Source organism: Agelaius phoeniceus, chromosome 13, assembly GCF_051311805.1.
Source record: "Agelaius phoeniceus isolate bAgePho1 chromosome 13, bAgePho1.hap1, whole genome shotgun sequence".
In the NCBI taxonomy this organism is placed as follows: domain Eukaryota; kingdom Metazoa; phylum Chordata; class Aves; order Passeriformes; family Icteridae; genus Agelaius; species Agelaius phoeniceus.
Genome location: NC_135277.1, coordinates 6,136,668 through 6,149,492, shown reverse-complemented (window position 1 = coordinate 6,149,492; position 12,825 = coordinate 6,136,668). Strand labels below are relative to the sequence as shown.

At 47.1% G+C, this 12,825-nt stretch overlaps 1 protein-coding gene across 1 annotated transcript in view; it reads left to right on the top strand.

The window, feature by feature from the left end:
• ST8SIA2 (ST8 alpha-N-acetyl-neuraminide alpha-2,8-sialyltransferase 2) overlaps nt 1–12,825 on the top strand; it is a 32,734-nt gene that overhangs the window by 4,648 nt on the left and 15,261 nt on the right. The window contains exons 2-4 of the mRNA XM_054642203.2: nt 9,055–9,117; nt 11,019–11,147; nt 11,664–11,921. Coding sequence (XP_054498178.1) covers nt 9,055–9,117; nt 11,019–11,147; nt 11,664–11,921 — 450 coding nt within the window. The remainder of the gene's footprint in view (nt 1–9,054; nt 9,118–11,018; nt 11,148–11,663; nt 11,922–12,825) is intronic.

Here is a 12,825-nt window from a genome sequence, read left to right as displayed (position 1 = left end):
CAGAGGAGACCTTTGTGCTCCTTGGGCATGGCAGGGCTCTAATAAAAGCTCTGTGACACATCAGGCTGGAAAATAAAAGCAATGTTGGAGCACTGATTTGAGTAAGAAAATGCTCAGGGTAGGCTTTGATTGCAGCTCTTCTGACAATAACCTGAAGTACAAGCAGCCGATTCCAGGCTGGCTGCAGAGCTCCCTCTCCTCCCCGTGAAACTCTCCCTCACCTCCTGCCAAAAACACATCCAAAGCCCTGTGCTCCTGCCTGGAGCAGGTTTGGGAAGTGATTGTCCACATTAAGCTGAGCTCTGAGGGAATGGTGGAATAGTGGAGGGCTGGGATCAGCGGGATGGAAAGCACTCACAGACCCCCAAGTGAAACAAAAAGGAAAAGCCAAAAGTGCTAAGGGATTTCCAGTCTGTTGAAAAGTTACTCCTCAGCCCAGTACTGATTGTCAGCAGCTTACAGGACCCCCAAGGAGGAAATTTCTGACCTTGCTGGTGAGGAGAGCTGTGGTAGGAGGATGCAAATCACCAGCCAGCCTTTCTTGCATGCACTATTGCTGTAGCCAGGCCAGTTCATGTGACCAGAGCAATGGAGACAATAAAGCAGTTCCCAGCAGGGCTCCAGGTTTCCTTTTTGCCCAGGTGGGCTATTTGTGAACCACCTCTAACCCTGCAAGTGCAGAATTGCATTTGGGAGTGCAGAGGAACCCTTTCTGTCCCAGCAGAGAGCACGGAGCTGCGAGTGCTGGCTCCCTTAGGGAAGGTTTGTTGAGCAGCTCACGGTGAATTCAGAGATTCAGCATCCTCTGGGACCAGGGCCAGCAGTGACACAGCAGATCCTGCTGCTGCCACCACCCCTCCCAGCCTTTCCCAGGCATCTCCACCCCTCCCAGCCTTCCCCCAGCAGGGATGAACTCGAGGGGTTGGTTTCCTCTCACATGGCAGATGGGCTTTTGATCTTCCAGGAAAAGCATTTAACAGGAGTGCCTTTATCTTTCCTTGGGCTTTCAGGCTGTCCTAATGATAAGATGAGGAAATGGCCTTAACTAGCACCAGAGGAGTTTTAGATTGGATAGTAGGAAAAAGTTCTTCACTGAGAGGTCTGACAAGCAATTGGCACAGGCTGCCCAGGGAAGTGGTGGAGCCATGATCCCTGGAGGAATTTAAAAGATCTCTTAGGACATGGTTTCATGCTGGACTTTGTGGTCTTGGGATGACTGTTGGACTCAGTGATCTTAAAGGATATTTTTAATCTGTATGATTCTGTGATTCTACAGGTATCTTGCTTTTTCATCCCTGAGAATAGCAACCCTTAAATACATCAGGCACAGTTCCTGTAAAAACCAGCTCTTCCAAAACCAAACTAAAATTGGACTTCTAATTGCCTCCCACATTTGTTTCCCCTGGGCCTGGGTCATCCTCAGCAGCAAGAAATAAGCCCAAAGTACAAGATTAGACAATAATTATTTTGCTGTTTCTCTGGCTTCCATCTCCAGTGGCCTCAGGAAACAAGCAAGTTCCCTGGCAAAGTAAATTCACTGGAGGTGCAGAGTTCCAGGTGTCCTTCAACAAACACCACTGCAGAGCAGACAGGTGTCAGCTTCTCAGTCCCTTGCAATGCAATAGAAAAAGAAAGAAAAAAGAAAGAGGGAAAAAAAGGAGAGTATCTTTACAGCTCCTTTTTCTTCACATTTCCACTGTAAATCCTTGTGTTGGCTGGCAGCAGCCTTGATGGCGGTGGTGGCCTTGGGAGATGCATCTTCCTCAGCAGCAGCAGAATTGGCCCTGATTGGGAAGTGGAAGGAGTGATCCAAGGGAATGGGCACAGCCCTGCTGAAACCTGCCTGAGCAGTGACAGCCCTGTGGGGTGAGAGCCCTTTCCAAACTTAGGTCTGAATGCTTCTTGCCATTGCAAATCAGGTGCTTGTTATAGCATGCAGAAACCCCCTGGGACATCCCAAACATGCACAAAGCCCAGCCCGGGCTCGCTGACCTCGTGCTGAGCACACTGTCCCTCCTCATGCAGTGCTCTCCATAGGCTGCCTTGAAAAGCACATTTTGTCACAGTTTTGGGGTGCTGTCTCGAGGCATCCAGTGGGCTCCAGGTATCCCCCATGTGTCTGGCAGCTCTGAATCCAAGGATGGTTCTTACAGCCAGGCTTTGCCAGCACCCTCAGGGATATCAGTCAGCTCTTGGCCAGCAGCTACAACAGTGGCCATGTTTCCCCTGAAAAGGTTAAACATCATCATGAGGCATCTCCAGCACCTTTCCAGCCACCCAGAAGCACATTCAGCTGGCAACCAGCAGCTGCTCAGTGGGTAATTAAACTTCTTACTGCTGCCTGGATTTCCATGGTAGCTTTGTGAGCAGAGGTGCTGAGAGGAAGGCCAGCTCTGAAACCATCACGGACTTTTCAGTATTTGACAACTTAACATTGTGATCTGGGATCTACATCACTGTGAAGGCCCTGGGATGGCTCAGTTGCTGGTTGTGGGGTGTAGCTCTCACCCAAGCACTCACAGCCCTCTTTGTGTAGGCACCAGATGTTATTTATGTTATTTTGGGGATGCTCATACAGAAGAGCTTCCCCAGGAGGGTGTCTCTGCTCAGGAGAGGTCCCTCAGCATCTGCATCAGCAGGGAAAGAAGAAACCACATGAGGCCTTCAGTATTCCAGAGTGCTGCACAGAGCACTGGGAAAAGGGATGAGAGGGGTGTAGGAGGATGAGCCCAGGGGCCCCCAGCCCCACATGAGAATGGTTCATGTTGTACCATCTCCCAAGGTATGTGGCACCCAAGATGCTGCAGGAGCCACTGGGATTTCTGGTTTCTGGGGCACAGAGGCTCAGGGTGACAGGTTCTGCTGCAAGCCTGATGCTCTGCTGCTTGTGCTCCCTGAGAGCTTTGCTCTGTTAGCACAAAAAATTATCTCAGGACAAATGTATGGTGTAGACATGTTTTGTAAGCAGGGAGGCTTTTGTCTCAGCTACTTTCTCTATCTTCTCTGAACTTTTTTTTTTACCTTCTCCCTTCCAGAAGGAAAAAAACAGAGAAAGAAACTAAATGACACAAACATACACGAAATTTAGAAAGCACACCCTGCCTGGTCCCAAGCCCCTCTGGATGTTTTTTGCCCCTTTCAATGTCTGTTTCTTTGCTGGCTGTTTCATTAACACAGCCAGAGAAAAAGAGCTGCTGCCAGGAATAATGTTTTAGAGATGAGGGAGGGAATAAGGTCCTGCCAGTACTCAGGATGGGGAGGGGGGAAGTGTCTGCCTTTAGAGCAGTGATGGGACCAGAGCATCTTGAGGTGATTGAGTCAGGCCATGCTGATGTTGTGGCAAATGCACGTGGATGTGAGAGCTGACACTCCACATGTGCCAGAGAGGCTTTTGTGGCTCAGGAAAAGCTGATCCTGGGTTGTGCCCAGAGCTGAAGGCAGGGACAGGGGTTTGGTTACCCCAGTGATCCCCAGCAGTGCCCTGGTGAGAGGCTGCCACTGCATCTCCCATTGCCCCATGTCCATCTGCTGTCAGAGCTGCACCATTCCTGCTGATTTGCCACTGCTGTTGTCTCAGAAGTGTCTCAGACTCATTGGCATGTTCCTTACTCAGCAATAGATGTCTGCTTTGCAAGCTCATGTGTGTCTATCCCATCGTGTCCTCAGCAGACACCTGCAGTGTTGCTCAGCGTGGCTCTCAGCCAGACAGGGCTCAAACCCTGCTCACATTTACTGCAGAGCTGATGTGGAGCCAGTGCCAGGCAGGGACACTGAGCACTCCCAACCTTCCCATCCTCTTGTGGTCTCTGGGAAGGAGCCTGCAGGGTGGGTGATGTTGTGGAGGTGGGATTGAGGTGTGGGAAGAGGTGACCAAATTAACAAGGCTGCTTTGCATGGGACTGACAGATCTGCATTTCCCATTTATGGGTTATGTCCAGTTCCATCAGGTATAAGACTATTCCTTCATTGACTTCTCCCATTTGTCTCAGATTCATTCGATTCCATCTTACCCTGACAGTGATTATTTTTCTTCCTTTCTCTAAAGCAAAATCCAAACAGAACCATCTAGGAACCCATACTGGCAGGGAAGGTGGGATAAGAAAGGTATTAAAGCACTGGAATAACCAAGGAGACAGCTCAAAGCCAATGGCAGGGGGACAGAGACATTATTCCCCATGAGAAGTGCCATGAGCAGCAGTGGGGCCATTGCCTGGTGCCTCCCTGGTGCTTGCTGGAAGATGCTGTTCTGCCAGCCTGGCTGCTCCTCATGTACCAGCCCTGCACTGGGAGCCCAGGTGATGTTTCTGAAAGCCATAATACAGGCACACTTTCCCAAATGTGATTGTATGACTTGCTAGAGTTAAGCTTTTAACACTAAAAGTAGCACCTGATATTTAGGAAATTTTTGACACTTGGGCTTGCCAAGCTGTGACAATATAATCAAGTGAGATTTTTTAAACACATGGAAGTGTGATTTCAGATATCTCATCAAGAGTTTTTGCAGGATCTTCTGTCCTAGCAGACAGCTGCTTTGGAAATATCTTCTCAATTAATCCCTTGCTTGCCTGGGGAGTGTGGGTACACATCCACCACCCAGCAACCACCACTTCTCTTCAGCACAGTCTCCTCCACATCCCAGGGTGAGGGAGCCTCCAAAACAACTGGTGACCTGTCCCAGGAGTGGCCTGCAAGGGTCTGATGTGCCAGCTCCCCCCAGAATTTAATGAGATGGGTCGCAGGAAGGGGAGATGATGCTGGAGCCTGGAAGGAGCAGCATTCCTGGAGGGGACAGTGCCAGGAAAGTGCACAAAATATAAAATACAAAATAGATACAGACTGCCTTAATGGGCACAGTCTGCAGCCATCTCAGGAGACTGTTGGCTGCTTTTTGGGCCAGTGAAACCTTTGCAGATGAATTCCTGTGGTCCTCTGGGTCCTCTCACCCAGCAAGAGCCACACCCAGCAGGTAAAGAGCAGCATTTTCAAGGGGACAGGTCTGCTGGAAGCTCACAGTGCCTGCTCCTGGCTTGTGGAGCTCATTTTTTGGTGTTAAGGGCGAAGCCACTTCACCCCCAGTGTCCCAGCTGTAAAACAAGGATCATAAAATGCACCTATCATAAAAGCAGGTTGTGAAAACTTAATTAGTAGGTGTTAGTCTTTTGAACCCCTCAGGTAAAAATTGTGGCACTCTGAACTCTCTTCCTGGGGAATTCAGGTGGATAAATTCAGTTTAATAATCCCCCAAGGGACTATTACTTAACTTTTATGTGGAGGAGAGAGAAGAGGAGGACTTGAGTTGCCCAAGGAAGAGGCAGGGGTTTTGTTCCACCAGAAATGAGCTTCACAAATGTGGTTAAATGCGGGAGGGTTGGAAGGAGATGATCTTTAAGGTCCTTTCCAACCCAAATTATTCTGTGAGCTATGAAATGTGTGGTTGGGTGTGGCTGAAATTTCCACTTCCCATGCGTATCACCTGCCACAAACGCTTGGGGGGGAGCAGGACTTGGGGCTGGGCATTGTAAAATAGCCAATGGAAAAGACATTTTCTAGTTAGTGAGCCTGGGAACGTGGACATGTGGAGTCTGCTGGTGGAGATCTGCTCTCCCAACCAGGCTCTGTGACCTACTTGCTCAGTCAAAGCAGCTTTGATTTCACGTGTCCGAGTGGCTCCGAGCGAGACCAAACTTACCTAGCAACAATTAAGAGAAGCATTTAAGGAGCAGGAAACGATGAAAAGGGAAATAAAACTCCTAAACAGGCCCATTCACAGGGGGTGAATAGAAGAGTCTTTGCATACCTGATTTTGTCACAAGTTATTCATCCAAGAAAATTAGGACCTGAACCATATGACAATTTTTCTTTTACATCCTCTGATATATGAATCAGTGTCACTTTAGATCTGAGCACAGAACGTTTTGACCTATATAATATCTTAGATAGTTGAAATGCAGCTTGAAAATCTCAGAGAAAATAAGAAAAGATGGCATAAGTCAGTAAGATGGCATTAGCACATATAGATGCAACTTATCACTGGAAAACATCCCAACAGAAGCCCAAAGAAAAATGTTTTGTAAATAATAGGATTAGGAAGCAGGTTGGTACTTTGTGGAGCTGGCTATACAATGAAACTGATAACAACTAGATTAATAAGGCAATTCAGTCCAAACACAGTGTAGCACTAGAAAGCTTTTCAAAATCAATGCTATCTGTGCTATTTTAATCGAGGTTGGTCTTTGCCTTTTGAAGCAAAGAGATTTGAAACTCCAGGTCAGGGAGGTGTAATAAAATGGACTGGGTTTTTTGGGTTTCTTTGTTGTGGTTTGTTGGGTTTTTTTTTTTAACATGTGCTTCCTAATTAGTACCCTCCATTTCTAAATGTTTTCCTCTTCCCAGGTGGGGGAAGTGAAGGCATACAGGGGAACTGGCTTGCCTGTGTTGGCAGTGAAGTGTGGCAGACCTTGGAGGATACTGTGCTTGGCTCAGTTTCAGTGTTTTGGGCAGCTGGTTTGTCTGGCTGGGACCCACCAGAGGCTGAGCTGAGCAGGGTGGCTGGACAGGGCCAGAGCATCCTACAGCACACGTTGCCTTCCACTGTACAAAGGGAGATTGCAGGGAAAACGTCCTGAGGTTGTAGAGTGGCGCACAAAGCACCAAGGACTGACAGTTTGGAGCATTTTAAGATCCACTAAAGCAGCTCAGACCTTCAGCCGAGTACCATGTCTCAGCTTTGGGCAGTCTCCCTGTCCTGGAGAGAGAAGCCAAGCCTGGCACAGGGTGCAGTGTCCCTGCCAGCATCTCAGGTATCCACGAGAGCATCGTGGCCAGCAGAGCAGTGATCCCAGTGCCATGGGGAGGTGGTTAGCAGAGCCTTGCTCTCTCCACCACTGAGCTGCCCCCTCCCTGTTCATTTATGACAGCAGAACCCTTTATTCCTCTGTCTGCATTGCAATATTTTTGCTTTTCACGGTGTGTGAGGAGGAGAGGGTAACCCCTGACACTGTCCTTGAGGCACTCTCAGCTGGCAGCCAGTCCCCTTCCCCACCAGGCTGCACACAGGCAGAGGTGCTCTCAACTTGTCTTCCTCACATCCAGCATCTCCAGCCCCTACACCTGCCTTAATTCCAGGAGGAAGCACCACAGAGCTGTCACTGGGGGCATGTGAAGCCAGGCTGGGTAAATGCATTTGAATAATACGTTGTGATGCTCTGAATCCTTCCTGCTGTAGCCACAAAACATGGATGAGGTAGGAACTAACACCTAGGGAACAGTCTTCTCTACTTCCTAATTTACCTTTTTTCCTTTCACATGTGAATCAGCATGTATTCAGGGAAAAAAAAAACCCATTTCTTTCTCTAAGCTTTGTCTGTCCTACAGCGAGTGTGAAGGAGTGTGAATCCCATTTGGAAGCTCCTTCAGAGGAGATGTCTCTGAGCAGGTGCGTGGTTTGCACACTAATCCAGCCTGCTCCCACACCCTGCAGTGAACCCCATTAATGTGGAGCCTTGTTAAATGCCACGAGGCTCCAGGAATGAGCCAGCCCTGCTGTTCCCTTGATGCACCAAAAAATGAAACAGCTCGCAGGCTCTCGGGTCTGCCAAAGGACAGAGCAGAGCAGGAATCGCTCTGACCTGGCCGTGGATGGTCTCTGGCAGGAGGGAGAAAAGGGAAAACCATGGTGGCATTTCCAAGGGTTTGATGTTATGTGGTGCTGAGGGCTGTGCTCAGCCTAATGAGGGGATTTATGTGGCATCCTGCAAGTCTGAAAATCCTTTTTAATGGCACCAAGCACACTCACACGCACTTTTCCTCTTTCATTTTTGTCTAATGCATTTGGGATTTTTTTTTTCAGAACTGGTAGAAATACATTCTCCTGAGATACATTTTCATTAAGGTGTATATTTCTGGGTAGCAATATTTCTGCTGGAAGAGAATTTGGTTCTCTTTATGAGTGTGCTCATTGGGATATCTGTGCAACAGGAACAATAAAACAGAGCAATGAGTACATGGAGGTTAAAGTGTGTCTGAATGGGAGCCCAGCTCCCTTGAGCATCACAAAGTGGGTGGTTTGTTCTTTGTGACCCCTCTGAAAACAGCAAGCTAAAGCAAGAAGGAGCTCTGCAGCCAGCTAGATGCAGACCAACACTTGTGTGTATTTAAGTGAGGATTCACAGCTCCTGTGAATGGTGTGGTTCTCTGAAGGAGCTTGGTCCAACCTGTTCTTCATTATATTTTCATGGAGGTGCTGGAAACTTTGGCTGCTCATTCCCACAGGTCTTGGTCAGCCTGGTCTGTTGTCTCTCCTTGTGGGGTGGTGTCAGGCCATGGGAGTGACACTGCTGTCACTTCAGGTCTCAGCTCCAGCGTGTGAATGACTGTGGTGAGCTGGCCTTGGAGCTTCAGCCAAGTCCCACCAAAGGTGGGGAGAAGGGCTTGGAAGGCACTCACAGGATTGGAGTGGGCTGGAGTGGAGCTCTGGGTCTGGACTGGGTCCCTGGGAGCTGGGAGAGGGTACACTGAGAGTGTGAGGTCTCCACAAGTCGTTCAATCTGTGTAAAACAGAGATATTGGATGTTCTCAGCTAAAAGCCCAGGTGAAGACAGCAGTGGGATCTGTCCAGATCATTCAGTCCTTGCCTGAAAAGGACAGGGCAAGTCCATTGGCAGCTGGAGATGGAGGAGAGCTTCTGTGTGCGCTGCTAACACCTGGCTGGTAAAGAGAAGGGGAGATGTATTTAATGCAGCTGTAGGGCGCACTCTGCCGTGGCAGCAGGACCAGATGTCTGTGATGGCTGGTTAGATCACACAGGAATTATTAATTGGGGTGGCTCGGGGCGTTCTTTGTCAGAATGGCTTCATGGTCACAGCAGGGCAGTGGTGACAAGGGATGAAAAGCCCTTCAGAGGCATCAGGACGTGTCCCTTCTGGATGGGTGGGACATGGGCAGCGTGGCAGTGTCTCTGCTCAGAGCCCTTCAGAGCAGGATCTCTTGACTGTTGAACAATGCTTGGCAGAAAGGAGCTGGAATTATAAATAATGCATTTCCTTTGTCTTGCAGGAGTTCTGGAGGCAGAGGTACAATCAGATCAGCTGTGAACAGCTTACATAGCAAATCTAATAGGTTTGTAAATTAGATTTTGTGTTCATTTGTTTTTGCTGTAAGGCAGCTATTAATCTGCTTCTCCTCTTCGCTGGATAGTGCTGTTCTTATTTAGCAAATGTATCTGTTCCTTTTCACTTCTGCTTTGCATTTTCCTAATCATTCCCCCCCTTCCTTCTTCCAGCTCAGTGCAATAATCATTTGCAAATAACCAAGGATCTGGAAGTTGTGGTGATTGAGAGAATGAGTTTACTTATTGTGAAAATAAGTCAGTGATAGAGTTGCTATTTTCCATAGTTTTAAGTGCTATTAGAGGAGCGATCACTGTGTTTGGGATCAGAGCTCCAGTTCTGTTGCAGTGCACTCCCATAACATCCCTTTGTGGCAGAGTCATTCCCAGCCCCATTCAGTGTCTCTCTGTGTCATTTTTACAAAGATTCCCTGCCAGCCCAGCCTTGCCAAGTGGCATGTTTGAAAAGCTCTGTGACAGCATGCAAGGAGTGATATCATTCTGTGATGATGTCACCACCCACGACCAAAACACAGAAAATGGATAAAACAAAAACCCCAGAGTTATTCCCAGGATTTCTTTACACTACTTCAGTCACGATTTTTGACACCTTCTAGGTAAGGTTTCCAAGACATGAGTGATGCAGCAAAATGCAAGAAGCAAACAAATCCAACAGACTGGCAGCCTCTGGAGAGGTACTGTACACACACACATCAGGACACTGGCAGCCAGCATTTATAAACACATTTCCTTGCCATTTCGACACATTATACAGTGTGAGCCACAGTGTGTCCTGGGGAGCTCTTTCCCTGAGCTGGAGATACCTTCCCAGGAGCTGGATGTTTGTCCATGAGCCTGGGCCACCACCTCTGCCCCATCTCTCACTCTGCTCCCTCCCTGGGGTTTATATGCTTTATATAAATGGACTTATTTACAAAGCATTTCCCAGCTGGAAGAAGCCCTTGGCAGTGGAGAGGGAGATTCCCTTTAGCTGATAGCAAGTGCTTTGGCTGTGTATTTTTCAGAGTGCTCTGAAGTGTGAAGGCTTTTTTGGGTCTGCAGATACATACGCAGCTTCTTGATGAGATGCTTGGCTTTTCTTTTTGGAGGGCAGCTGGCTGGAACCAAATATTTGGAAGCTCCTTCAATTCAAGCAGTTAGATTTTAATGTCACAAAAGTTCTGGGGCTGATTTGCTTCTCTGAGCAGGGATTAAACACTGGGGTCTCCCAGTGATCTCTGGAAGCTGCTCATTTCTTGGTCTGGAGCAGGTGATATGGGTGCTGAAATCCTTGTGCCCAATTCTAAAGAGGAAAAAAGTTTCCAATGAGCCAGCCTGCCCCTCTTAGTACAGGATGCTCACAGCCCAGTCACACAAGCAGCACCCAGCAGCTCAGCTGAATTAATTTAATTTCTCCATTGGCTGAAGAGAGGGTTGCTCCTCTCTGGTGAGGATTTTTTAATCTTCTCCAGGAGCTGAGCTGGCTCCACTTTGGGATGTTCATGTGTGACCACGAGGCAACAGGGCAGCCACCTTGGCTAGGAAGTTTCTTAGTGAATTCTGGGGGCTTTGGGGTGTCTTGTCTGCAAGTGCCCACCTGCCAGCCTGTCACTGTGTGTTTTTCTGTGCATGCCTCCCTGCAGCTCAGTGTGTAATGGTGTGTTTGCTGTGGAGCTGTGCCTGGCTGTCAGTCTGTGCTCGTGGAAGCGAGCGGGTATTTAAGGATCTCTGTCTGTCTGCTTGAGTGCAGCAGAATAGGAACAGGCTTTCACTTCTTGTTTAGCTAATAACTACAATTTGGCTGTTCTGATGAAGTTTGAATTCCAGCAGCCAGAGCTGAAGATGGTGATTAGAAGTGCCATTGGGATGCTAACGGATTCTGTCTCCCTCTCCCTGACTTTCTTTTCTCTAGAGCTGAAGTAGTAATAAATGACTCCTCATCTCCAGCTGTTGTTGACAGAAGTAATGAAAGCATTAAGCACAACATTAAACCAGCCTCATCCAAATGGAGACACAACCAGACACTCTCTTTGAAGATCAGGTACTGGTAATTACCTGTAGGACAAGAGACAGATTTGGTCCTCTCCAGTGCAAGCTGGCAAATTGTGTATCATCTAAAGAAGTCAAGGAAGAAATAAAAAGACTTACCTCCTGCTGAGATAGGCTTCATATCTGTAAATGATTGCTTGGAAATGAGTTCTCAGCTAAGCCAGCTGGCCTGGCAACAACAAAACAAGGAGCGCTTGAGCCCCTGTTTTTCAGGCCAAGTGGAATTTGTGTGTGCAGGTGATGGGTCACAGAGGGAAGGAGACCCTGAATCAACTCAGGGACCCTCACTAATGGTGAGCTGACTGTGGTGGCCTGCCCTGGGCAGGGATGAGTGGAGAGGGAGCAGGCATTGAGATGGAGATGTCCTTTAGTGAGCTGTGCCTGGAGAGCATGGTCAGATGGACTGGCCAGAGAGTCAGGGCAGCCAGGAGGCAAGAGCTCATCTCACACCTGACCCAGCTTATCTCTGCCCCTCACCTGACAAGGCTCTTTTCTTCCCTGTGCTCAGAAAACAGATCTTGAAGTTCCTGGATGCAGAGAAGGACATTTCAGTGCTGAAGGGGACGCTGAAGCCGGGGGACATCATCCACTATGTCTTTGACAGGGACAGCACCATGAACGTGTCCCAGAACCTGTACGAGCTGCTGCCCCGCACCTCTCCCCTCAAGGGCAAGCAGTTCCCCAGCTGTGCCATCGTGGGCAACTCGGGGGTGCTGCTCAGCAGTGGCTGCGGCCCCGAGATCGACGCTCACAGCTTCGTCATAAGGTAGGGAGGGCACTGCTCCTAAAGCACAGGGCGTGGAGGTTTTGTGGTCCCCCGTGGCAGGAAGGAAATGAATCTGACTCCCATGTTCTTAGAAGGCTGTTTTATTTTTACATATTATTTTATTTGATTTTATTTATTTTTACATATTATTTTTATTTCTTTTTAATTTATGTATTGTTTATATTCTATTTATATTGATATAATTCTTGATTGCATTATTTATAATTAATAATTATAATTATAATAATTTGTTGGTTTAATAATTGAATAATTAATTACATTAATATATTTATATTATATAATATATTCTATAGTATTTATTTATATTATTATATCACACATGATATTATAATATAAGATAATATGTTGTATTATATTTATTATAATATATTATGTTATATTACATTATATTATATTATAATATATTACATTATATTACATTATATTGTATTATAATATATTATATTATATTATATTATATTATATTATATTATATTATATCATATCACTTACATTACACTACATTACATTATACTATACAAAAACTATACTAAAGAATAGAGAAAGGATACTTACAGAAGGCTTAACAAGATTCTAATTAAAGCTCCTGAACTGCTTCCAGTCCCGACACAGCTGGATGGTGATTGGTCATTAAGTAAAAAGAATTCACATGAAACCAATCAAACAGCCACCTGTTGGATAAACAATCTCCAACCACGTTCCAAAGCAGCAAACACAGGAGAAGCAACCAGATAATTGTTGTTTTCATTTCTCTCTGAGGCTTCTCAGCTTCCCAGGAGAAGAAATCCTGGTGAAGGGATTTTTCAGAAAATGTGATGGTGACACAGAGGGGCTTTGGGAGCAGTGCAGGGGCTGGAATCCAGGTCAGCTGGGGCAGCACAGC